This window comes from Paroedura picta, chromosome 12 (assembly GCF_049243985.1).
Source record: "Paroedura picta isolate Pp20150507F chromosome 12, Ppicta_v3.0, whole genome shotgun sequence".
Taxonomy (NCBI): domain Eukaryota; kingdom Metazoa; phylum Chordata; class Lepidosauria; order Squamata; family Gekkonidae; genus Paroedura; species Paroedura picta.
Window position 1 is genome coordinate 41,508,608 of NC_135380.1, and position 27,294 is coordinate 41,535,901.

The 27,294-nt window shown below is 49.5% G+C and overlaps 2 protein-coding genes across 4 annotated transcripts in view; both read left to right on the forward strand.

Moving 5' to 3' along the window:
* Window positions 1–8,185, forward strand: part of ST6GALNAC6 (ST6 N-acetylgalactosaminide alpha-2,6-sialyltransferase 6) — a 37,018-nt gene extending 28,833 nt beyond the window's left edge. Inside the window, exons 6-8 of one of the 3 annotated variants that reach the window (XR_013226098.1) lie at window positions 3,222–3,329; window positions 3,424–7,841; window positions 7,959–8,185. Coding sequence is in view for 1 of the 3 variants with exons in the window: in XM_077307182.1 (XP_077163297.1) it covers window positions 3,222–3,329; window positions 3,424–3,616 (301 nt within the window). In the remaining 2 variants the exon portion in view is untranslated. Of the gene's footprint in view, window positions 1–3,221; window positions 3,330–3,423 lie in introns of all 3 variants that reach the window. The other 2 variants (XR_013226099.1, XM_077307182.1) reach the window with 2 other exon arrangements.
* Window positions 8,186–13,387: 5,202 nt separating this feature from the next.
* AK1 (adenylate kinase 1) overlaps window positions 13,388–27,294 on the forward strand; it is a 70,289-nt gene continuing 56,382 nt past the window's right edge. Inside the window, exons 1-2 of the mRNA XM_077305125.1 lie at window positions 13,388–13,725; window positions 24,537–24,720. Of these exons, the coding sequence (XP_077161240.1) occupies window positions 13,666–13,725; window positions 24,537–24,720 (244 nt within the window). The 5' untranslated portion in view covers window positions 13,388–13,665. The remainder of the gene's footprint in view (window positions 13,726–24,536; window positions 24,721–27,294) is intronic.

Consider the following 27,294-nt stretch of genomic DNA (forward strand, 5'->3'; position numbering starts at 1 on the left):
AAGGATGGTGCTGCCATCACCGGGAAGGGAGGGGAGGGTTCCATGGAGACACATGAGGCATGCTGGGTGACTTTAGGCTTATCACAGTTCTCTTAGGGCTCTTTTCTCAGACAACTGTTCTCTGTCCCACCCACCTCACAGGATTCCTGTTGTGTGGAGGGGAGGGATAGGTGATTGTAAGCTGCCTTGAGACTCCTTCGGGTGGTGAAAAACAGGATACAAGAAACAGTTCTTTCCCACTCTTCCTTCTCTTTCTCCTCCTCCTCCCAGTTTATCTTCTGTCCCTTTCTCTTTTCTCTCTGCTGCCATCTCAGGCCGTTAATAGCCTTGCAGTCTTTTGGCCTGAGCCAAAATCCCTTTACAAGAATCAAAATCCCCTCCCTTTTCCTACCCTTGTGGAAGGAGCTAGAACAGCGGTTCTCAACCACTCTAACTCCGCAACCCCAACTACGGTGGCAGTGGGGTCAGCGCGTGCTACTGCACACGAATGCATGCACATTCACGTGTGCGCACAGGTGCACAACAGGCAGAGCAGCGTGGAGGCGGCCATTGCCATGGCTCCTCCTCTGTCGGCCGCCACCACCACCCGTCACTGCCGCTGCCTGCCGCCCACCTCCGCCCACTACTGTCGCCTGCTTGCATACCATCACCTCTAGTGCTGTGCCGCGCCGAGGTGACAGCGGCCGGAAGTGGTGGTGGGCAGTGGCAGACAATGGGAGCAGGCGGCAGGCAGCGACGGTCGGCGGCGGCACAGAAGCCATGGCAATGGTCACCTCCACGCCACCCCATCTGTTGTGTGCCTGTGCGCACGCATGATGCCATGGCTCCTCCTCCACTAGCTGCTGCCTGCCACCCGCTGCTGCCTGCCGCTGCATCCGGCCCCCACCACTTGCGGCTTCAGCAACCTGAGGACCCCACAGAAGGGGCCAAGTGACCCCAAATGGGGTCGCAACCCCAAGGTTGAGAACCGGTGATCTGGAAGGTCCCAGTTTAAGCAGGAATGGGGAGGGAAGGAGTCTGAAAAAAGTGACATTTCTACGTCACCCAGAAGTGACGTCAGGAAGTGTGGGATGATGCTCTGGTTTGGGGGCAACACTCTGGTAGAAATGGCTTCTTACTAACCACAGCACCACAATCCAAAGGCAGATGGACTGAGTTTCCTTCACCCCTGTGTGGATTGTAAAACACCCAGTGAAAAAACGTAGTCTGAGAGAAGCCGTTTGCTTGGGGCCATCAGTTGAATCATAGCAGAGGTGAATTTTGAAATATCACCACCTTGGTTCCACTGGGCCCTAAGCTAGGCCAGGAAGATGGGAGGGGGGGGGAAGGAATGGAAACAGGAGAAGAAAACACATATAAGGCAAAAAATTAAAAGTGGTTTGGTGGGTTTAGTCCCTGATGTTTTGCCAGTTAATTGTGGCTGGCATCTTCCGAGGTAGGGCACACAAAGATGGGAATTTCTCCGTGCCACAGAGAAATTCCCATCTTGGCACCTTGGAAGATTCCGACCTTGGAAGATGCCAGCCTGATTTTCCGGTAGAATAGCAGGGACTAAAACTACCGGACCACATTGGCCACATCGCCTGGAAAACCCACAACAGACAGTTAGCCCTGGCTCTGAAAGCCTTGTGAGTGTCCTGCATAGTGCAGGGGGTTGGACTAGATGACCCAGGAGGTCCCTTCCAACTCTATGATTCTATATCAATTCCTTGAAGGACTTATTTTACGGGTTTTTTTGCATAATTCAGAATGAACTTCCAAAATTCGATGCCTCAGGATACTCAGACATAGGTACTAGCTGTGTAATCTAAATGAAACCTCCAGGCTCATCAGCAGCCTACCTCTGAATGCGGGAAGCTTTGGACTTTCTTTGCATTCTGAGGGGCTTTTTGCACGGCTTCAAAATCGCACAATGGTTGCTAATTGGAAACGCTATTGATTTGCCTTAACGCACGACGTCGTAGACAATCTGCAACACTCCTGAAACCGATCAGCAAAAAGCGCTTCGTTGTAGCGCTTTCAGGGGAATCCCAAAAAGTGGATTCACCCTCCGGAAAGCGCTACACTCTTGCAAACAATCTGTAACACTAGCGATAAAGACCTGTGCGTTAACATTGTTGCGGTTTCTTCAAAGTCCCTCCTCCTGAGCCTGTCCTCCAAACTTCCGGTGAAGCGATCGCCATTTTTTTTTCTCCGAGCGAGCGGGGATAAACGCACCAGCGAGCCTCTTTCAGTTTAGAGGCTTCCCTGGCTTCAGTCCCTCCCCTTCAGTCACTAAGCACACACATTTCACACAGTCATTCAGCCGAAAATCAGCCCGTGAGAGGGGGGGGGGGATTTTTTTTTTTCCACTCCGAGGCAGCGTGGCCACGATCAAATGACAGCTCAAACAGAGGCTTCCCCGGCTTCAGTCCCTCCCCTTCAGTCACTAAGCACACACATTTAACACAGTCATTCAGCCGAAAATCGGCCCGTGAGAGGGGGGGGAGGGGGATTTTTTTTTTCCACTCCGAGGCAGCGTGGCCACGATCAAATGACAGCTCAAACAGAGGCTTCCCCGGCTTCAGTCCCTCCCCTTCAGTCACTAAGCACACACATTTAACACAGTCATTCAGCCGAAAATCGGGCCCGTGAGAGGGGGGGGAGGGGGGATTTTTTTCTTTTCACTCGAGGCAGCGTGCCAACGATCATACGATCAAACGACAGCTCAAACACATTAGGCAGCTGGATGGGTCTCTCCGTTGCAACGAATTAACACAGATTCGTTACAATGGGTGTTTTTTTTTTTTTTTTAAACCTTTCTTAAAGGGAAAGGGGCTGTTTGGGAGCATGCTAACGGCTGCCCATTGGCTGCTTGACGGCCAGGGGCGGGACGAGCTCGGCAATAGCGCTTCCTTCCTAGCGATTTCTGCCGAGACCGGAAGCCTGTGGGAAACGCTACAAAACGCAACTGGATACCACTACAAAGGCAGGTATGCATAACGACGAATTCCACTATTTTAAATGGCGATTTTTCATTCAGTGACCAATTTGCAACAAAGATCCCGGTGCGTAAAGCCCCTAAGTGTTTCATTGGAAAAGGTGGCCCGTCAATTGAGTAAACCAGCAATTAAATCAGACTTGTGGTCTAACATCCCTGCCGTTTTCTCATTCTCTGTCTCCCGTGCATTTCGATTGGCTTTGGTGATCGTTTGCCGCCCCCCCCACCGATCACTTCCCAGGGTGACGTCGCAGTCCTGGCTGAGCACGGGCTGGTTCACCATGGTGATCGCCGTCGAGCTGTGCGACCGAATTCACGTTTACGGGATGGTGCCCCCGACTTACTGCACGTAAGTGATGCTCTCTCCCGCCGACCCTTCTCGCTCGCTAGAAAGTTGCCGCCTCCGGCCGCCTCACCCTCTGTCTTTCGTTGTCCTCCTGCAGTCGCAAGACGCCCCTGCCCCAGAAGATGCCGTATCACTACTACGAGCCAAAGGGCCCGGACGAATGCTTCACCTACATCCACAACGAGCGAAGCCTTAAGGGCAACCATCACCGGTTCATCACCGAGAAACGGGTCTTTGCCAGCTGGGCTACCGTCTACAACATCTCCTTCTCCCACCCGGACTGGGAATAGCCCTGCGCATAAGTGCCAATGGCACCCGGCGTGCCAAAGCCTCCTGCTCCGGCAGGGGCAGTCCGTGGGACTGCGGCCGCCTCTCCGCATCCCAAAGAAGAATCCTTTGAACGAAGAAGCCGGCCTCAAGGCTGATGGGAGCTATGGCTGCTCGGCTTCAGAGGTTCAAAGCGGGGATCAGAGTGTCAGCCCATTTTTCTGGCGCCCAAAGCTCCACTGAAGCATCCTGTTGGATTCCAGGGTGGGAGCCTGTTGGTGTTCTCCCTGCTCCAGCTAGATTTTGTTTCTGCACATGAAGGTTCCATCTCACTGTCCTAATAGAAGGGAATCTCTTCCTCTCCTCAGATGTCAAAAGTGCAAGAAGGGAGCTGGCCCAGAAAAGGAAGGACAGGAGGAGGTGTGTCCCGACTTTCGGAAGATGTTTTGTTATCTCCTTTCCATTCTCCACCTCCTGCCTTGCTTGCTGAGGTTGCTTCCCAATTTTGGTCTGGATCTCAGCGAAAAAGTTGTTGTTCTATTCATTTTGTTGCTGCTAACCCTGGTGGAGCTTTACCGGCCCTGCTCTCAGATCACCACCACACCAGCTGGAGAGTGTGGCTCTCGGGCGCAACAGGGGCCAGCCCTCAAACCCTGCTTTGGTTTAAGGTGCGTTTTCTTAGAAGCTGAGCCTCTCCCCCCCCCCCTACATTTCCCAGGTTTGCGGGTGACAAAGGAAGATCCCATTTGGACCACCTTGCAATGGGATGCTAGGCCCAGTGGTTCTCTCCCTGACCCGTTGTTAGAATTGCCAGAAGGGGTGGCGATGGCCACTGATTTGGGTGCTTTGTGAAGGGAGGATAGGCTAGCTGGCTGTTATTAGCTATGATAAATAAATAGAACCTCCCTCATCAGAGACAGTGTATCTCTGAAAACTAGAGGGTCATTTAAAAAAAAAACCTGGGAAAAATAGCAGCCTTGATGTCCTGCTTGTGAATTTCCAGGGGTATCTGGCTGGGTAACATCCCCTGCAGTCCAAAGTAATTCCCCCTCCGACTGTCCCCAATCAATTGCACCCCCTCTTTTACTTTGAATGTTTAAATCCAGGCTAAGCACCACCTTTTTTATTATGCTTATTCATAATCCCTGTGGCGTTTTTTTCCAGTTTAGAGAAATGTTTGACCTTTCTTGTACCATCGCGACTAACCAAAAAGGGTTGGTTTAGATTGGGCAAATTAATACGGTTTGAAGTAGAGTTCTGAGGTTACATTTTCCAAAAGCTTTTGTTTGAAAAAAAAAAGACAGTGACTCCGGCAGTGGGTAAAGGAGGCGTTAACCTTCTCCTTGCCAGTTGTGTATCCAATCAATCCTCCCACATACACACAACTGACCGACCACCTGCTGAGTGTCAGGACTGAGACCTGAACTTGGTTCACTTGGCCAAACTTGGAATTTCCTCCTCAGCCTTGCGCTGTCCCTAGCCTCCTCGCTTCCAGTTTGCACAGTCGCTACCACACAGTCAGATCTGTGTTCCATGCATTCACCTGCACCAAAAGTGGCGCAGGAGACAGACAACTTCCCACGCAAACCTGTACTGGCCTTGACCGGGTGACCAAAAGGTCGGCCGAAAGGTAACAAATTGGCACCGGGTCGTCTTGAGGCTGCAGTTGGATGCCTCGGCCTTCATCCCGCTCGCCCCATTAAGCCACGCGGTCCTTAGCAACTCTTGGCAAGATCACCATGGCAACTCTTCCCTGCATGCAGCTGAGCTGGGTTTTTTTGGCTCTCCAAAGGGACGGCAAGGCCAATTTGCGGCTCGAGCTTCCAGGTTTGCTTGGGTTTCTGTGCTGGGGCACAGCTGGATGCCGAGACGGAGAGAGTTTTCCTTCCCTCCCCCCCCATCTGCCAGGATCCCTCCTGAAGGCGTTAACGTGAACCTCCGCAGCCCTCTTATCACACCATGACATCCTTGTTTGTACGTCGGCACCACAGATGGCGTCAGAGCAGCACCCAAGCCTGGCAAACACCGCTGGGCTATCTGCTGTTTAAACAGCTACAAATGCAGCGCAGGGGTGGTATGTTTTTCATCCCTCCTTATCGCCCCAAGTGGTCGCCAGGAAAGATGCTTGACAAAGAAAATCCAGATAGACTTGTTTGCGGATTCCTGCTTGGAGTACAGAGTCGTACCCATCATCCACCATAACAATAACAGGCCTGCTCTCCACTGGGTCATTGGCCAGCTATCTTGTGTGTCCATCTTTACGATGGTTTAAACCAGCTTTCACAAGTTGACCCGAGGCTGCAAGCGTCCTCACGGAGGAGGGGAGAGGCTGGGTGGCCTTTGACGGGTGTTGCTGCGCTCGGTTTTATTCTAATCTGTTGTAAAGGCTGGGAAGGGTGAGGAGTAGCTATCCTGGTAGACATCTGGGACTAGCTAAACAACCTGCCTTTGTATCTGCATGTTAGGTTACATGGGGGCAGCGGGGGGGGGGTATACAATCAGATTGGGGGAGGGCTGCAAATTTTCCTTGCTTATAATCCTGTCCAGAAAACTGGAAGCAACAGAAGGCTATTGAGGCTTTGAGGCATGCCAAATTCGCAGGACCTGCACGTGTCTGGGAATCTGGTTAATACTGCTCCCACCGCACCAGCAGCGTACTGAAAACCCTGCCCCGGAACAAAGGGGGAGAGTCTTCTCTTATACCCAGCTCCGCCATAGTGACTCCGCCATAGTGACTGCAGCTTGCCCTGGCTGTGAGCAAAGTGTGGCACACAGAATTGTGGTTGTATGGAGGCATGTGCAGAACTGCTGGCAGGACGGGCAGCTCACGTTTGGCATGGAGGGTGGCTCTTGCAAATGCGCTAACTGCAGGCATGGGCTTTTGGCTAGCTTTTGATATAGACCAGCTCTGGAGTGAGCAAAGATGAAACAAAAATCACCCAGGCCACTTTTGCATGTGGGAATTCAAGGTGCACGGAGCTGCATCATGCCACTTGAGTTCCCCTGAACCCCTTGGGTTCCTTTCCTTTCTTTACACCTCACACTTCTCCTTCCCTTAGGCCTAATTCTCACCCAAGTGGTTAATCTTAGCTTCTGGCTGTCATGGAAGCTCACTTATTGGAATGTAAAAAATATCCCCACACACAGAAAACAAGCATGTCAGGGTGGCAAGAACTCTTGACCCTGATACGCTAGTTTTCTATGGCAAGTGGATTTTGTTGTATCGAGGAGCATTCTACCGTGGGAGCCCTTGTCTGAAACAGCACTGGTGTAGCATGAGAAGTAAGCCTCGGGTTCCATAGTGAGTGAGAAGAAAACTAGCCCCTGTGACCCATAGTTAAGGGTGGGTCATGTGGATGGACAGCTGTGTCATGTGTGAATGCTGCAAGTCTGTGAGTGATGCAGAACTAGGAGAAGGGCAGCTAACCACCACATCGCCCCGAGTGTATACATGCTAACAAAACCTAGGATGGAGAAAACCCAATTCTTGGCTCTTTGCAAGATGTTGTATCCTACGTTGTGTATATAGATAACTTGCTCCTAGTCCTTCTAAGTTATTGTGCAACTAGGAGATCGAAGTGCCAAATTTAGGATGGCCTCTTGTCTGAATGGCTCTGAGGGATACTTAAGGTCAGAAACATGAAGCAGGCAAGATTATATTTTTTATCGGTTACTTGTTTCTGTCAGTTCAAAGAAGTATGCAGGCCTTCAAGTTACACAGGACTCTTAATTGCAAGACTGCATATGGCACGATTTAGTGTTCTGTGTAACGCAGAAGCTTGCAGTAAAGTCTGCTGCCTTATCTAGTAGCTATTGTCTCCAGCGGGACCAAAACGGTGACAGTTGTCTTTATCAAACTTGTGGATGATCGGACATATGGAAGATTTATTATCTTATTTACATATATTTAAAATAGACATGTGGCGAACTAAAGCGTAAGTGGACAATCCAGGAACTTAGGAGCCGATTTAGATTAGACCCAAAAGATCTGTGAACCATGGACAAGAAATCAGTTAGCTCCCCCAGAAGAAAAAACAGGTATCAGATGTCAATTCTGTTTTCAGTTGGAACTGCAGCTGTTTGTAGCTAATTGGCTGTGCAGAACCTCACGGTAGGGATTCAAGGTAGCAAATGGTCACATATTGCACACCAAGAATGATAAAGAAGAACACTTGACCGGGATCATGAGTACCTTGATAGAATTTTCTAAAACATCTACGTGGTTGGCACAAAACATCTAAATCAGGGGTAGTCAACCTGTGGTCCTCCAGATGTTCATGAACTACAATTCCCATGAGCCCCTGCCAGCGTTTGCTGGCAGGGGCTCATGGGAATTGTAGTCCATGAACATCTGGAGGACCACAGGTTGACTACTCCTGGTCTAAATGATTGGCCGCTTCTTAGCTCAGTTCTTTGGGGAATTCTGTCCATGGGTCTTGCACCATTGATGAGGAGCAATTAACTGTTAATGTGGGTTCACACGTGTGACTGTTTGTGTGCCTGGTGCCCAGAGCTGCACACCAAATTGGATTGGAAGAGAGTTTTGTAATTAATTTGTATGGAAATAAATATTGCTACATCTTTATCTTGCAGCAGTTTTCTTGTCCTCCTTTTTAAAAACATCTCCCCGTCTCTGATCCATGTTACCTATCTCTTTGTAAATTCAAAATATTATTGAATGGATCTCGTTTAATGCTCACACATTACATTTGTCTTAACTCTGCACCTTTCATTTTCCCATGTTCTCACGGACACCCGAGTCTGAATAAACACATTCGGTCTGACCTGATAGCAATAGGAAAAATAATATCAATTGAGAGAGAGAGAAAAAAGATCGGAACAAAATAGGTAGATGTGTAAGATGGTAGATGTCAGATACTCAATTTTTCAAAAATGCAGTCAGATTGTCATGTTGGTTTTCCTGTTTTAACTTTACAATGCTGTTCTTTCCTATCGAACCTTTGTCAAAAAGGGAGATTTATTATTTGTCACGTCCTGGAGATTCCCGCTGTGTTCTGGCAGCATAAGAAACCACAGTCTGTGAAACAAAGTCCAATTAGTGTATCCGATGCTACTGACAAATCTCAGCTTGTGCAAAGACACCAGAGTCTGCTTTCTGCCTTCACCTGCTTGGTAACACTCTTGTAACGTGGTCCACTGCGATCTGAGCCCTTAACAGACAGCATGGCTCTCTGAAGCTCGGTGCTTGCTTTTAAAAAGGACAGGCCTTTAGGGCTCTAGCTTGCCCTGACATTCTTTTGTCTGAATCCCAGGTATCTGAAAGGTGACTCTGGTTACCCAAGAGCAGGGGTAGTCAAACAGTGGCCCTCCAGATGTCCATGGACTACAATTCCCATGAGCCCCTGCCAGCATTTGCCCAAGAGTAAGTGAGATGCACTCTGCTGAAGCCCTGGCAAACATTTGACTATCACTTTTCGTGTTGTTGGCATCGGGGCTGTACATGGACTAGCCTTGACTAAGGTGAGCTGTCCTGCTTCATACTAAGAAGAATCATAGAGTTGGAAGGGACCTCCTGGGTCATCTAGTCCAACCCCCTGCACTATGCAGGACACTCACAACCCTATCGCTCATCCACTGTAACCTGCCACCCCTTGAACCTTCACAGAATCAGCCTCTCTGTCAGATGGCTATCTAGCCTCTGTTTAAAAATGTCCAAAGATGGAGAACCCACCACCTCCCGAGGAGGCCTGTTCCACTGAGAAACCCCTTTGACTGTCAGGAGCTTCTTCCGGATGTTTAGATGAAATTTCTTTTGAATTAATTTCATCCCACTGGATCTGGAGCTGAGTATTTTATACCCTGTTTTTCACTATCCGAAGGAGTCCCAAAGCAGCTTGTCAACACCTTTCCTGTGAGGTAGGGGGAGCTGAGAGAGCTCTAAGAGAACTGTTCTGCAAGAACAGCTCTAATGGTGACTGGCCCAAGTTCATGCAGCTGGCTGCATGTGGAGAAGGAGGCGGGGGGGGGGACTCAAGCCCAGCTCTCCAGATTAGTGTCCGAAGCTCTTAAAACCACACCCCCACTCTGGTTCTCTGAGAGGGTTTTGATGAGCCAACAACATGACACTCCAGGCTCAGAAGGCTAATGCAATATTAGGCTGCATTGCTAGCACAGAATCTAGAGCAGGCGGAGTTATAATATCACTCTATTTTGCATTGGATAAACCTAATTTGGAATATTGTGTCCAGTTCTGCGTGCCTAAAGTTTAATAAGGATACTGACAAGTTGGAATGCATCCAGAGAAGGGCGACTGGGATGGCTGAAGGGCCGGGATCCAGGTCTTACAAGGAGAGGTCGAGAGAGTTGGGTCTGTGTCACTTGGGGAAGAGGAGGGCAAGGAGTCATAGGATAGCTGGGTTGGACTACTCAAAAAGTAGACATATTGATGAGGGGGCCAACTAGTTGACTGCAGGTTTAGAAACCAGGACCAGGAGCAGTGGGTTCGAATTATGGGGGAAAGGGTTCCACTTAAATCTTAGAAAGCATTTTCTGGCAGCAAGGGCTGTTCGTAGGTGGAAGATGCTACCTCAAGTGTGGTGGAGTCCCCTTCATTGGAAGGAGATTGGAGGGCCACTTGGTTTCTAAGTCCCCTGAAAAGGCATGGGGCTGGACTGGATGGCCCTTTTGTGGTCTCCTCCACCTCTCCGTGGTTCTTCCTCGCAGTCACTCAGCTCCAAATAAGCCGACATTTCTCCCCACCCAGACTCTAAAATGGGTCGATTCAGCTATTGCACCAAACCACAGTCAAGGAAACGGTGGATGGGAAATCACAAAGAAGACGGCAGGAAGACTCTGCTTTGGAATCGGATTGCTGGGTAGATTCATTGCTATGATGCCTTCATGACAGCCTGTTTGCTTTGAGGAATGAAGCCCATCCTGCATCCCAGCAAGCAGGGAAGCGAGAAAGACCTGTGGATGCGGGAAGACTCCAAATCAGGGGTAGTCAAACTGCAGCCCTCCAGATGTCCATGGACTACAATTTCCAGGAGCCCCTGCCAGCGATGGTAACACAATGCTCAGCTAGACAGGGCAGGTGAGTCCTGCTGGCATCAGCTCCTGAGGTTGGGTTCTGAATGAGACCCCTGATCTATTTTATTTATTTATTTATTAAATTTGTGTACTGACCCTCCCCACAAATGGGCCCGGGGTGGTTCACAGCATAAAAACAAACATCAATAAAACACCTGTAAAACCACAATGAAACCATAAACACTAATAGTATCCCCATCCATCCCTATCCACCATCAGGTTGGTCAGTCACTGGTGGTTCCTGGGGGGAAGTAGGGGGGGAGAACATGGTATAGAAATTAAAAGGGAGGAAGAAAAGGGGAGGCCCAGCTGGATTTTAGGCTGCCAGGCCCTGCCCCTAAGCCTGGTGGAAGAGCCCCATTTTGCAGGCCCTGTGGAACATTGCTAGTTCCGGCAGGGCCTGGATCGTAACTAGCAACTTATTCCACCAGACCGGGGGCCAGGGCTGAAAAGGTGCTATCTCTGGTAGAGGCCAGGCAGGACTATCTAGGGCAGGGGTAGTCAAACTGCGGCTCTCCAGATGTCCATGGACTACAATTCCCAGGAGCCCCTGCCAGCATTCGCTGGCAGGGGCTCCTGGGAATTGTAGTCCATGGACATCTGGAGGGCCGCAGTTTGACTACCCCTGACCTAGGGCCAGGGAACACCAGCGTGTTTGTACTGCGGAATAAAACACCCCATGGCCCGTGGCATTCCCCAATCGCAGTGGTTCTCCAAGGCCAGGATTGCCAACCTTCAGGTGGGGTCTGGAGATCTCCAGATGACAGAGACCTGCCTGGAAGAAATGGAGGGTGGACACTGTGGCATTAGACCAGAGGTGGCCAAACTGTGGCCTCAGGGGCTCATGGGAATCGTAGTCCATTGACATCTGGAGAGCCACAGTTTGGCCCTCCCTGCCTTAGACCCTACTGCGGTGGTAGTCAAACTGCGGGCCTCCAGATGTCCATGGACTACAATTCCCATGAGCCCCTGCCAGTGGTCGCTGGACATTTGGAGAGCCGCAGTTTGACTACCCTTGCCCTACTGAGTTCCCTCCCCTCTCCAAACCAGTGCTCCATCCCCAAATCTCCAGGCGTTTCCTAAACCAGAGTGGGCAGCTCTAAAATCAGGCAGAAATCTCCCCCAGGCCTGTGACCAGCGAGGCTTTCAAAAGGAGTTGTGAGGAATCCGAACTCAGGCCTCGCTTTGCCCTCTCTAGTGGCCGGCACCTGAACTCTCAGGCCTAGCAAAACAAAACGCAAGGGCATTCGGAAGGGAAAGAAGCTTTCGGCTGTGGGCAATAAATTTCTCACAGCTGCTGTGGAAAACTGCAACCCCTCCATCTGTGTCCTTGGCCACAGCATCACCCCCCCCCATGCTTTCCCTCCCACCAACATTAACGTCTCTGTAGACCAAGCATTCCTCCCCCCCCCCCCCCAAACCCTGGAAGTGGGACAGAAGAAAGCGGAGGGGTGAGGCCCAAAACAGGAGCAGAGCATTATTTTTTCCGTAGGTTTTATGGAGTACCCTCCACCATTAAAGTGATTTTTTAAAGTTAATCATCAATTTAGATTCTGCTTACGTTTGCACATACCCGAAAACAACTGTTCAGAAGAAAATGGTGTTCTGAAAAGAGGCATTTTTTTCTCAGGGGAGGGAAGAAGGACGGACAGACATCACTGCTTGCTGCAAATTCCTGTATTAAAATATATATTTTTAATTGGCTGCCCCATTAATCAAGGGACCACCTTCTCTGAGTTTCCCCCTTCCTCATTGAAGCCTCTGCTTCCAATGACCTCGAGCACTGATTTTTTTTTTTTTGGCCTAACTTTCCCTACATGATTACTTTCCCCTCCCAAGACTCCTACCTCACAAGGTTGTTGTGTGGTGGATCTAGAGAATTTCTCTGCTAAGTATTGCTGCTCCGCTTTTCCACTGGGCAGCATCTGTGGGCCCTGGCATGCCCTTGGAGGTTCATGGGTGGCGTTGAGTGGATTAGGGCGGAGCCTGATGGACTTGGGGCGGGGCTAAGAGTGAAAGTTCTCAAGTCAAAAAGCTGCCTCCTTCCTAGTGCCCGGCTTCTATTCCTGGGGTTAGGGGATGGCGACTGATGGGATGTGGCAGTCTATGATGTGGGATGATGGGTTCCAGGTTTGGTCTCCAGCATCTCCCGTTATGCTGTAAACTGGCGCTCGGACCACCTCTCTCCCAAACTGGGCTGGAGGCTTTTAGAAGCATAACAATAATAATAGCAACAGTAGTAATAATAATAACAGTAAAAAATAGTAGGACCAGGTAGGAAGTAACCTTTCTCCCAAACTGGGCTTGAGACTTTTAGAAGCATAACAACAACAACAACAACATGACCAGGTAGTCAGCTACCTGAAAGATCCGAAAGCTGAGGGAGCTATTGAGCCAGTGAGAGCACTTTCAGTATACACCACCGTGGGTCCTTGTAGTAAGAGAACTAGGACTGGGGGAGAGCTGGGTTCGAATGCTGCGCCAGCAAAGAATCTCACCGAGCAGGCCACTCCCCGCCTGACCTACCCTACAGGGTTGTTGCGAGAATAAACTGGAGGAAAGGGGACATCGGCGCGTCCCTGGGGAGAAAGACCGGTCCAAAACCTGCTGGACGGGTGCACCCGATGCAGGGGTCGGCCCCAGGGCTGGCCAGGGGGCAGAACCCGGGGGAGGGGTCCGACTCAGGGGTGGAGCTTGAGTTGACGAAGAGCCGCGGAGGAGCCCCGGCGCGGTTGCCTGCAGAGCCCGCGTCGCCGGATCGTGAGCTTGGCGAGCCTCGGGCAGACTCCGGCCCTGGTGGCGCCTGGCTTCGCCCCCTCGCCGCCCGCCTCGCCCAGCCCAGCCCAGCCCAGCCCAGCCCGAGGGGGCTTCCCACCCAAAGGCGGGCGCCCTCCGTGCAAATCCCCGCCCGAGGAGCGGCCGCCCATCGCAGGAGCAGCGCAGCCGGCGGAGGCAGAGCCAGGCTGGACGGGGCGGCCGCTTCCCCGCGCCCCTGCCCTGCTCGCCGGGAGACGACGCCAGCATGAGCACGGCGGAGGCCAGGGACTACGTCTCCCGCCGGGAGATCCCGCAGCTCTTCGAGGTGAGCGGGCCGGGAGAGGGCGGGGGAAGCCGGACGGACGCCTCGCCTGCTCTTGGGCATGCCCACCCCGCGCGGAGGGGGAGCGCCGGCTTCAGTCGCACGCGGAGAGGGCGCCGCCTCCTCTGAGCATGGCCAGAGCGCCTCTCCTGTGTGGGCTCCGTTGCGCAGCAAGTGAGGCTCGGCTCCGCCCGGGAAGCAGCAACCGCTCCGCTCCTCCCTCGTCGTGTCTCTCTCTCTAGGCACGGCGAAGGAGGACACGGGTGTCTCTGTGCCAGTGCAGAGTGCTTGTTTCCCCGGGGACTGCAGTCTCCAGGCAGGCTTCGAGTAGGTGCAGAGTGTGGCCCAACTCTTTGCAAGGTGAACACAGTGGTTCGACCTGCACAGGTTGGAGAATGCACGTTCAATGCGTTTTGGATGGAGATTTTCCTGTTCTGCACCGGGAAAATCCAATTGGCAAAAACTCATTGAAAGTGCATTATCCCATGTGGGGCTATTGGGCCCCAGGCTCACAGGAAAGCCGGATGCCCAAGACCATGTGCTGAGTGTCTTTGCCTTTGGTGTCTTTCCCTGAGGTGCTGCATTTCCGGTTGGGGGACCTGCAACTTAGAACATTCCAATTTTAAGCATCAGTCTAGATAATGCACTTTCAGGGCACTTTAGAAGTGGATTTTCCTGTTCTGCCCAGGAAAATCCACCTGAAAAAGTGCATTGAAAGTGCATTATCCAATATGTGCGGAATGGGGCCAGGATTGCTACCATCCTTCCAGACAAGTAACCTCCCAAGTTTTTCATTTTGTGTGCTTTTTTTCTTCTTTTTTGGGGTGGGGAGAATAAACAAGCTGCCAGCATCCATGGAGAGAAGTTGTACACTGAATGCCTAGCAACTGCACTGACATTAATATTAATATAATAACAATAATTTTATTCTTGTAACCTGCTCTTCCCTGTGTTGTCCAAGGCGAGTATCAAGTCTTAAAACAATCCAATACAGTATATACAAGTTAAAAGAATCACACCCACACACAAAATTTACGTTTAAAAAACTTTAAAGCTGCTTATCTACAGTTTAAATCCCAAGGGTGTTGCTGTACTGGAGAGATTTTCCTTTTTTGGTGGATAGGTTTCCAGGTAGAGTTTTCAGGGAAGGGAGCCTTGAAGCCTTAGAAATGGCACAGCTTGCTAAATTAATTGACTTAATGACTGGTTACCTTGAGGTCAAATATTGGGGACAGAGAGAGCGGTTAACCTGCCCTGGTCAACCCTCAGGGATTTTACGAGAGATCCAAGGCCTGGCACACGTTGTTTAGTGCAATAACTTTTCCTCCTCTGGCGATCCATTTTGCTTTTGTTTTTGAGATAATGTCTGCATTGTATACCCAGAAAGCCAGGAACTGAACAGGACGCAAAGAGCTCCAGGATTTATGAGTGCCCGCGTGGGAGAGCCTTGTGATAATTTTTTCTGGCAACATTTAACTCGCTCTGCAGTGAGATGGTGCAGGCATTGCATGGCAGGGCTGTAGTCAGCATGGGACCAGGGGGTGGACCACCTTGCCAGAAAGAAAGTTTGTCTCATCTCAAAAATATTTTCTTTTTTTTAAATCAGGTTTCCATTTTAACCCCCCCCCCCCCACACACACACAATTCCCACTGTTTGACTTCCTAGGTCTTGAGTGTTGCAAGATGCTTAAAAGAGGATCCAGAAAGCAAGGATGGGCAACTTCTTCAGCTTGGGGGTTGGATCCTCCTGGTCACCTACATGTCCTGCGTGCAAATGGTCTAGGCCAGTGGTTCCTAACCTGGGGGTCGAATGACCCTTTCACAGGGGTCATGGCAGGGTGAGCAGCTTGCCCAGGGGGTGCTGCCACTGTTGCTGCTTCTCCTCCTGGACTAAATTTTTGTCCTTCCAAATCCTTGGTTTTCATTACTGGGTTCGTCCCCTGCCCTTTTCTCCAAGGGGGTCCCAAAGTGGCCAACATCACTCCTCTTCCATTTCATCCACACAACAGGCTTGCGGGGTAGATCGAGATAGAGCGTTTGTCTGTCTGGACCAGCGGAAAAGAGCGAGATTGGCTCAGTGGGATAAGAAGCAGAACTGAACTGAGAAACCTCAGGGGGAAAAAAAACAATTTATATACAATCATGAACAATGGATCTACATTCCATTGGTCAGTTTTGGTTTAATTTCTGTTAAAGGACACTTGCATAATTTTATGGTTGGGGGGTCACCACAACATCAGGAACTGTATTAAAGGGTCACAGCTTTAGGAAGGTTGATTCCCCACTCCTCCAAATGAAGCAAGCTGGGTGACCTTGGGCTAGTCACAGTTCTGTCAGAGCTCTCTCAGTCCCACTAACTTTACAAGGTGCCTGTTACAGGGAAAGGAAGGGAAAGGTGTTTGTTAGTTGCTTTGAAAACTCCTTAAGGTAGAGAAAAGGCAGGGTTACAATTATAACCGTTTTTCTTCTCCTCATTGGGCCAGGTAATTCTCTAGGACGTTTCTTCCAACGCCGTTCTTTGGTGGTGTTCTCTTAACGATTCAGGGTGTAGTCAGGCCATGGTAGTGCTACACTACAATAGCTGTCTCCATGGGAGAACACTGGATTCTGTTTTGACTACCACACCTGTTTCCCCAAAGCAAATGAATTATAAAGATGCATTTGTTGTTCAGGCTAAAGAACAGCGTCTTCCTCGTCTCTCCCTCCTCTGCTGTTTGCTACTTCTGTTTGAGGGGAATGCAACTAATATCTAATTTTAGCTGGAGGATGTTTCTTTCTCTAGGTAACAGTGGGACTAGAGAGTTCATTACCTCACCTGGAACGTTGATTAATCCTTTAAAGCAGGGGTAGTCAAACTGCGGCCCTCCAGATGTTCGTGGACTACAATTCCCATGAGCCCCTGCCAGCTTTCACTGCTTTAAAGCAATCAAACCCTGCTTTAAAGCAATCAAAAAGAGAAGCCATGAGCTTTTTATTTTGAAGTGTTTTAGAACTGTTACTTTTCAGAATATGACTGTTTCCAGTAAAGGAAATCAGTGGCACCTGCTTTTTTCCCAAAAGCATCCATTGTTGAATGTGCACCCATGCTTCTCCCCCTTCAGACGATTTTCCATGTCATCTTAAATAGTTCCCCCTTTAGGTAGGATGCCTCTGAGCATTGCGTAATCTTTAAAATGGATAAAGGGAGCCTGTTTGGTGTAGTGGTTAGGATTGCGGAATTCTAATCTGGCGAGCCGGGTTCGATTCTGCGCTCCCAACATGCAGCTAACTGGGTGACCTTGGGCTTGCCATGGCACTGATAAAGCTGTTCTGACTGAGCAGGGATATCAGGGCTCTCAGCCTCACCCACCCCACAGGGTGTCTGTTGTGGGGAGAGGAAAGGGAAGGCGACTGTAAGCCACTTTGAGACTCCTTCGAGGAGAGAAAAGCAGCATATAAGAACCAACTCTTCTTCTTCTGTTCTGACTGAGCAGTAATATCAGGGCTCTCTCAGCTTTGCCCACCCCACAGAGTATCTGTTGTGGGGAGAGGAAAGGGAAGGCGATTGTAAGCTGCTTCAAGACTCCAGGTAGAGAAAAGCGGCATATAAGAACCAACTCTTCTTTTTCAATAATATCTGGGCTCTCTCAATCTCACCTCCCTCCTCCCCCTCCTCCTTCTTTTCTTCTTCTTCTTGAGTTACTCAAAAGAAATTACTTATTTTAGAAAGGTGTTAATTGCGAGTTACTAAAAATGATACTGAAGAAAGCCAGCATGGTGCTGTGGCCAGGACATAGCAGCACCTCAGGGTCTTGAAGTCAAATGTCTCATCATTCACAAAATCCCCTGGGTGATAATTTACAACTGTTGTTCTCCCTCAGCCTAACGTGCCTCACAAGGTGGTTGTGAGGATAAAATGAAAGAAGGGAGAATCAAAGGCGCAGAGGAAGGGCTGGATGATAAATGGGATAAGTTATTCTAAGCAGGTAAACACCTTGGAATTTTGATATAACTTACATTCTTCTGACATTGATGGTGCACAGATGCTAAAATACACAGACACTTGGACTCTGTAAGAGGGCTCTAAAAGTTCTTGTTTGGAGGAAATTGCTAGAAAAGCCAACTAAAAAAATCTGAAGGCAATGGGGAGCCCTAAAATTATCATCTGTAGGAAAAATAACTGGATTTATTCAAGGAGTATATTTCTGCTTCTCACAGTTTGTAAACACATAGCCCCTTGGGCTTAGGGGGGGTTCTAGAAATTGCTTTGTTCACAGTGAAACCCACTGGTTTTCCCACATTCTCTGGAACCCTACCTGGAAATATGACCCACCTAGAGAGGAAGGACGGCTAGGGCCACGGGTTTGCCCCACATTGTTTATCTTTAGTTCATATTGTTGCCAATTCTCAGTTGGGAGATTCATGGAGATTTGTGGGGAGGAGATGGAGTTCAAAGTTGATCAGCACAGAGCACCCTTGAAAGCAGCCATGTCCTCCATGGGAACTGGTCTATGTAGTCTGGAGATGAGTTGTAATTCCAGGAGGCTGTCAGTCCCTACCTGGAGGTTGGCGATCATAAAGGGCAACCCCTGTGGCCCTCATTAAGACAGTGAATAATTTAAAATGTTTGGATGTGCACACAGTTTTACATGTGCCCCTGACAAATATAGACACAGAAATGTGGTTCACCACAATGTTTTGTTAGATAAGGCTCTCTAAGAGCCAGCAAGATGTAATAGTTAAAAGTGGCGGCCTCTAATGTGGAGAACCAGGTTTGATTCCCCACTTCTCCACATGCAGCCAATTGGGTCACCTTGGGCCAGTTACAGTTCTCTTAGAGCTCTCCCAAGCCTCTTGTGGCACAGAGTAGTAAGGCAGTGACATGCTGTCTGAAGCTGTCTGCCCATGAGGCTGGGAGTTCAATCCCAGAAGCCGGCTCAAGGTTGACTCAGCCTTCCATCCTTCTGAGGTCGGTAAAATGAGTACCCAGCTTGCTGCTGGGGGGTAAATGGTAATGACTGGGGAAGGCACTGGCAAACCACCCCATATTGAGTCTGCCATGAAAACGCTAGAGGGCGTCACCCCAAGGGTCAGACACGACTCAGTGCTTGCACAGGGGATACCTTTACCTTTACCTTTTTTAGAGCTCTCCCAGCCTCACCTACCTCACAAGTTGCCTGGCTATTGTGGGGAGAGGAAGGGAAGGCGATGGTGAGCCAATGTGAGATTCCTTTGGGTAGGGAAAAGTAGGGTACAAAAAAATAACTCTTCTTCATTTTATGGTTCTATATGCTACACTATTCAGTACCATTTTCCTCTCCACCTGCTTGGAGATGCAGGACGGAGTGTCTCTGTGCATGTACAGTCTGCCTAGGACTGGACTGGGAGAGGAGGCACGATGGGGACGGGTGCAATTTCCCAGCCAGTTGCACCACAGTACTTTAGCTTTTACAAATGAGGCCCAGGTTTCCTGGCCCCATATTTGGAAACTTAAGCATGAAATAGAAAGCAGAAATCCCCAGCGTTCTAGCACTGGGGCATGTCAGGCTGTTTCTCTTGGAAAGAGTCCAGTGGCGTAGCCTTCAGGCTGTTGAGCCCCTTACAGTTCTCAATCATGAACTCTTTTTAGTCTGCAGCTTCCCTGTAATACAAACCTGTGAGCAATTGCCAAAGGAGGCGGGTAAACAACTGCAAAGAGCTCCAATTCTCCCCCTTCTGGGACTGTTTACACCCTGGAGGTTTCATGCTGGGCTGCAGGCTGGAGTTTTAGCCATGGCAGGTAGCCCCACCTCTTCCTGCACCCACCTGGGGGAGCATTTGGCCCGGTGCACCTCATCCGCCCCTGATTTGTGCTCCTGCACAGGAACTGGGGCAGTGAAGTTCCCAGTGCGTAAATGGTCTGGCTGGCAAAGTCCTTAGGCATTTAAGCAGGCTAATTTCCCCATCTCTTCATGATTTTCTTCTCTTCCACAGATTCTCAGCTCCCCACAGCATTCAAAAAGTCAATTTGGAGTAGCAAATGGCAAAAGCCAGGGAACGGGTTAAGCCAGGGTTACCAGATGTCTCCTTTTCAGGGGACAGCAGGTCCTCCTTTTTGGTGTCTGTCTTCTTTGGGGCTTTTTTTAGAAAACAGATGGAAATGCCCCCTTTTTTGGGGTTGGAACGCTGAGCCTGTTTGGCCCCATCATCCCCAAAGGGAGGCAAGCTCAGCTTAAATCAGCCTTTCTCAACTTATACACCATTGAAAATCCCCTGTAACATTCTTCAGATTTCAAGAAACCCCAGAAGTGGCGCAATCATGAAGAATATGGTTGTGAAGCAGAACTGTGGACACCCCTCACCGAGGGCCCCTCCCCTTCCCACCCCCCTCACTGGCCATTTTGGGAGGGGAGTCGGGTTGACATGACCATATACCAGGGGTAGTCAAACTGCGGCCCTCCAGATGTCCATGGACTACAATTCCCAGGAGCCCCCTGCCAGCATTCGCTGGCAGGGGGCTCCTGGGAATTGTAGTCCATGGACATCTGGAGGGCCGCAGTTTGACTACCCCTGCCATATACGGTCATATCACCCAGTAAATATTTAACACATTTAAAAAATATATTAAAATTAATTAACGCCCACACATTCTACCAGGGCCATCAAAAAACTCCAGGGCTTCACAAAAGCTTGGCTGAGAAAGCCTGACTTGAATAGTAGGCACATTTAAAATGAGATTCGCCATCGTGATCCGTTGTTTGAGGTATTCAGGAACTGTGTCCTCTTTTTGGCTTTTCAAAATAGAGTCATCCTAATTAAGCAGGCCCTTTGCCCTTCTATTCTCTGTTACAGTCTCTGATGCTGCTTTTTCAGTGTGGGGGGAAGCAACAGTGAAACACTTCATCCCCCTCCCACATGTGGCTCTCTCGCTCTGAACTTCAGGGGTAAGTGGGGGGGGCAAGGTTTCAGTGCAGAGTAGACCCTCTTTGTTCTTGAGGCCTAATCCGTTGCTTCTTGTGACTCCTGCAGAGAAGGCCAAGAGCCTGGTTGCTCTTGAAATGTTCGGAATAGATCAACACTTCCGTTTTTTTGTGTCTCTTCTTCTTGGGGCGGGGTGGCTTCCCACTGTGATGTAGTGGTTAAGAGAAGTGGACTGTAATCTAGAGAACCAGGTATGATTCCCTCCTCCTCCTCCTCCACGTGCAGCCGGCTGGGAGACCACGGGCCAATCACAGTTCTGTCAGAGCTGCTCTTTCAGAACAGTTCTGTCAGAGCTCTCTCATCCCCACCTACCTCACAGGGTGTCTGTTGTGGGGAGAGGAAGGTCTCCCTTTGGGTAGTAAAAAGCAAGATACAAAAGAAGGTCTCCTTCCTCTTCCTTTTCCTCCTACCTCTTCATCTTCTTCCTCCTCCCTCTTCATCTTCTCCTCCTCCTCCTCCCCCTTTTGGCCTTGGTTAACAGGATCTCCCAGGGTTGGCTGGGTGAAGTTCTGAGGCAGTGACCCCATCCCAACAGTGAAAAGGGATTGTGGCGTGGACCAGGGGTAGTCAAACTGCGGCCCTCCAGATGTCCATGGACTACAATTCCCATGAGCCCCTGCTGGCAGGGGCTCATGGGAATTATAGTCCATGGACATCTGGAGGGCCGCAGTTTGACTACCCCTGGCGCAGACCGTTCCTTGCCTTGGATCATTCCTTTTTCCAATTGGGGCGGAGGACTGCTGTGTGGGCCTGCTCCCCTCTTCTCTTCAAGTGGGCACTTCAAAGGAGACGCTTGCTCGGTGCCTGGCACCTCTTCCTCGTTTGGCACCCAGTTTACAAAGCGGAGAAGGGGAGGCCAAGGCGGGAGCTGCCAGCATCCAGATCATTAGCATTAATGAACAAAAACAACGCGGCCAAGTTTTGATGCCTAACAAAGCGGGTGAGGCTGGCAGGCTTCCCCTTCGAGCTGGCGAGCTGCCCGTGGCTGAGGGCTCTGCAGTTGCTCAGCTCCCGCTGTTTTACTAAGGAGGGGAGATCTAGCAGCAGTGTAAGAACCTGTGAATCAGCCTGCGGACTGAATCAGTCCTAGAAGAAGAAGAGGAAGAGGAAGAGGAAGAGGAAGAAGAGGAAGAGGAAGAGGAAGAGGAAGAGGAAGAGGAAGAGGAAGAGGAAGAAGAAGAAGAAGAAGAAGAAGAAGAAGAAGAAGAAGAAGAAGAGTTGGTTCTTATATGCCGCTTTTCCCTACCCAAAGGAGGCTCAAAGCGGCTTACATTCGCCTTCCCTTTCCTCTCCCCACAACAGACCTCTCTCTCTCTCTCTCTCTCTCTCTCTCTCTCTCTCTCTCTCTCTCTCTCTCTCTCTCTCTCTCTCTCTCTCTCTCTCTCTCTCTCTCTCTATCTATCTATCTATCTATCTATCTATCTATCTATCTATCTATCTATCTATCTATCTATCTATCTATCTATCTATCTATCTATCTATCTATCTATCTATCTATCTATCTATCTATCTATCTATCTATCTATCTATCTATCTATCTATCTATCTATCTATCTATCTATCAGCACTTTATCAGTGCTGTGGCGAGCCCAAGGTCACCCAGCTGGCTGCACGTGAGGGAGGAGCAGGGAATCAAACCCGGCTTGCCAGACTAGAAGTCCGCACTCTTAACCACTACACCAAGCTGGCTCTAATTACTTTTGTAGCTCAGTGTGAATTGCTCAGCCTGGCAGTGGTTCTCTGGGTTCTGTGACAGACAAGATTGTCTCAACTGCTGATAACTGGAGAACCATCAGAGACGAGGGGGGTTGAACTGTGGGATGGTTTGCCAGCTCTGGGGTGTGAAAAACCTGGAAACTTTGGGGGTGGAGCCTGCAGTGGGTGGGGTTTGGGGAGGGGAGGTGCTTCATTGTAGTCTAATGCCATACAATCCACCTGTTGTGGCCATTTTCTCCAAGGGATCTGATGCCTAGAGGGGAGCTGTAATTCCAGAGGATCCCCAGGGCCCACCTGGAGGCTGACATCCCTAACTGGGAGTCATCCTAGGTGAGCCACATGGATCCCCCCCCAGCTCTGCTGTCAGGCCCTCGTATACTGGAAGGAGACAGGAGGGACAGTTGTGAATTGCAATATTTTCACACTATTCAAAGACCATTTCCGCACTACTGATAATCTTCAATTTTAATTTTAGAGTGCATTTCTTTCTACACTGAATTTTGTCCTTTCGGCTGTAGAACCGAAATATAGCGCTTTCAGTTTTTTAAAGCAGGTTCCGGTCTACCCATTGAGAAATTCTTGCATTCAGGTCCCCCCCCCCCCCAAGCAAGTCTTGGATTTTGAGTCCACATAACATCCATCAATGAGCCTCTTGTGGCGCAGAGTGGTAAGGCAGCCGTCTGAAAGCTCTGCCCATGAGGCTGGGAGTTCGATCCCAGCCGCCGGCTCAAGGTTGACTCAGCCTTCCATCCTTCCGAGGTCGGTAAAATGAGTACCCAGCTTGCTGGGGGGTAAACGGTAATGACTGGGGAAGGCACTGGCAAACCACCCCATATTGAGTCTGCCATGAAAACGCTAGAGGGCGTCACCCCAAGGGTCAGACATGACTCGGTGCTTGCACAGGGGATACCTTTACCTTTAACATCCATCACCATCCTCCCTCCCCTCTGAAACATTAATTTTTTAAAAAGAAGGGAATGATTGCGTTACAACACTGTCTCCAAAGGGGAAAAAGCAGCAATCAACCTTAATATTAACACAGCGTTGTAACACAATAACAAGTATTTTTTTTTAAATCAGGTCTAGTATACTTGGGGGGAAGTAGTGAAATCATGTCTGAGGGAGGGCACAGAAAGGTGTAATAATGGGGTGCAAAGAAAGGCACAGTCAGGCAACATTTTGCAGAGCTTGCACAAACTAAAAGCTTCTTGGAAAAGGGGAACGGGAGCAGTGCATGATGGGAGGCTGCCTCCTTTCAAACCAGATGTGGAAAAGATATGGTGGATTTCAGCCTAAGAAACGGGGGAATTGAGACCCAAATGTGGAAAGCCTAACATTGACTCACAGCATCAAATGGAAATCCGAATTGAAGCTAAAACAAGGTATATCTCAAATGTGGAAATGGTCAAAGTGTCAGCTCCTCAAAGTTGCTATACTGGATCAGACCAGTGGTCCATCTGAATCATTAAACACTCATTTCAGTTTGCAGTCTATATGTTAGCTGAAGCTACTTGTGTTGGAGTTGTCGCCTTTTTGTCTCCTTGATGCCAGCTTGTTTCTACTGAATAGACTTGAGGATTGATGCCTGAGTTGAGTACTCTAACCCAGCGGTCCCCAACCTTGTTGTAGTTGGGGACAGCTTCCCGGCCACAGCAGCTGCACGTAAACGCGCACACGCAGTTGCTACACATGTGTGTTTTCGCCACTAGGTGGCGCTAACGCGCATGCGCAGAACAGCTGCACGTGCGCGGTTTCACCAGCAGGGGGCGCAAACACGCATGTGCGGCGGCTCCACACGTGCGCGTTTGCGTCGCTGGCGTGCCAGCGGCCGCGCCTGCCTCTTTCCCCCTTCTCGCTGCGGGGGGGAGGGCAGGCGCGGCCGCTGGCGACCCGGTACCATAGCCTTAACAGCCCGGTACCGGGCCGCGGACCGGGAGTTGAAGACCCCTGCTCTAACCAGGGAACCGGCAGCTGAAGAGGGGCACTACATTGACAATGGTAGCTAATCTTACTCGGTGGTGGCACCCTTTCTTTGGAATGAATGAGAATGTAGATTAAAACACCAGATAAATGGCTCATGGATCGGCCTTGAACGTGGATAATCCGCTTCCCTTGAAGTACGATTGATTTTACTGTGCCTTTTGCTGCTGTCTCTACAGAGCATGTTAACGGGCCTTATGTATTACCGTCCTGAAGATCCCATCGGTTATCTTGAATGCTGCCTACAGAAAGTCCGGGAGCTGGGAGGACCAGAGATGGTGCAGTGGGACACGTTCATTGTTCAGGATCCACAGACTATACATCCCATGAACAGCGAGCACCGGAAGCCAGTCTTCCACAAAGGTGGATATAAATCGTTCCACTTTATTGCCGTAGTTTGTTTTTGCTTTGGTCCAAATCAGCCTTTCTCAATTTTTTTTACCGTTGAGAACCCCCTGAAACAGTCTCCAGACTTCGAGAAACCCCAGAAGTGGCAGGATCGTGCAGAATGTGGTTGGGAAGCAGAGCTGTGGGGCCCCTCCCCTGCCCATGTGGGGCCCCTCCCCTCCCCTGGGGCCCCTCCCCTGCCCACCCCCTCCAAGCCCATCATTGACAATTTGGGGGCAGGCAAGTCAGCATGATAAATGTTTTAAATTTTTTTTTTTTTACAAAAATATAAAATTAATTAACTCCCATCCATTCAGGAAAACCTTCCAGGGCCGTCAGAAAACCCCAGAGTTTTACAAAAACCCTGGTTGAGAAACCTTGGTCTAAATCTGTCTTTGCTTTATTGTATGATTGCCCATGTATTATTGTGAGAATAACAGCTACTCTCTGAAGTACTTGTATTCATTAGGGGAGATCCAGGGCAAAACATAGATAATTGTGAACAGCAAAACACTCATAATATTCCAAGTTAGCTTGGGGTCTGTCTCCTCCTGTATCCTGTCCATTAAAATGTCACCTGGCTACTGCCTAAAAATGCAGTGTGTACGTTGCTGAATCACAGTGCTGAAAAACTGCGGTAGAGCTGAAAATCGCAGCAAGACTAAGCAGTCTTCCCTGCTGCTGCTCACATCTGAGCTGTTAGGCCATTGGGCTTCGTTGGATCAGGAGAGCACAAGACTGTTAGGATTCTCGATAATATTTGCTTTACTTACACAAGCGGATAGGAAGGGGAGATAAACGCAGTACATCAACTGACAGCAGATGGCTGACATTGCAAAGAGAAACCTGAGCAGGTTCCAAGATTACCCTTGGCATTCTGCACAATCATACTACAAGCTGTTGGTTTCTTGCATGCCTATATACCCCTGCAAAGCGGGACAACACATCTGAAGATAAATTTTCCCATGCAAGAAAATAATCCACAGATCATGAGATCCATTTAGCTATTCCTTCGGTGGCGCTTTAAGCAATATACAAATTAATTGATGACAAATCAAAGTAATTAAGGCTTCCCAAATTCACTAGGCTGTTGCTAGAAGAAGATTCCTCTAGGCCCTCTGTGTATGTTATTGTTTTAATTAATTCAGTAAAAGATTTAGAGAGCAGTCCTAAGCAGGTCTGCTCTGAAGTAAATCCCATTTTATTCAAGGGGGCTTCTTCCCAAAAAGGTGTTTTTAGGATTGCGGCCCTCCATTGTACTTTTCATTCAAATGGCCCTTAAGGTGATTCATAGCAATTGTTTAAAAATGATACATATTAGTAAAAAATCAAATACCTCTGTACAAAATTAAAATAGTAAGATCAGCACCATATGCTTAAACCGTCCATCTTATTCGTAGCCATGCGGTCCTGAGTGGATGGTGGTAGAATCAGCTGTGGAAGAGCCTGGGTCCCAGCCCACCTTGACCCTTACCCCCCCTCCCCCGAGATACAGTGATGTAATATTGAAGTGGCCAGTTGAAGAAGCAAAACACATTCAGAAACTAAAAAGACCCCAAAACAATACGGAAAGAGCTGAATAGCTGATTATCTCTTTTCTTCTCTGTAATGCCAACCAGATATTGCTGGAACAGTAAAGTTTGCAATTGATATCTGAAAGAGAGGTTGCGTGACAAATGTAACATTCAGTCAGCTTTAGAATCCCAGAGTTGGAAGGGGCCATAGAGGCCATCTAGTCCAACCCCCTGCTCAATGCAGGATTAGCTTAAAGCAGGGGTAGTCAAACTGCGGCCCTCCAGATGTCCATGGACTACAATTCCCATGAGCCCCTTCCAGCGTTCGCTGGCAGGGGCTCATGGGAATTGTAGTCCATGGACATCTGGAGTGCTGCAGTTTGACTACCCCTGGCTTAAAGCATCCAGGATAAGAATAACAGAACTAGAGTTGGAAGGATTGGCCTAAAGCATCCAGGATTTCTAGAATCCTAGAGTTGGAAGGGGACCATACAGGATATCTCGTCCAACCCCCTGCTCAATGCAGGATCAGCTTCAAGCATCCAGGATAAGTCCCTGTCCAGGTGCTACTTGAAGACTGTCAATGAAGGGGAGCTCACCACCTCCTTAGGCAGCCAATCTTTGCCTGATATCTAGCCGATACCATTCTACATGCCATTTAAAGCCATTACTACGGGTCCTGTCCTCTGCTGCCAACAGGAACCACACCCTACCATTTTCCAAGTGACAACCTTTCAACTACTTAAAGGCTGCAATCATGCTCCCTCTCCACCTCCTCTTCTCCAGACTGAACATTCCCAAGTCCCTCAACTTTTCCTCACAGGGCTTGGTCCCCAGGCCCCGGATCATCCTTGTCACTCTCTTCCGCACCCTCTCCATTTTGTCCACCTCCTTTTTGAAGTGAGGCCTCCAGAACTGCACACAGGACTCCAGGTGGGGTCTGGTCAGTGCGGTATACAGTGAGACTAGTAGGACATCTTGCTATTTCAATGTGCTGCCTCTGTTGATAACTGCATTCTGCAGCCCCACACCCTGC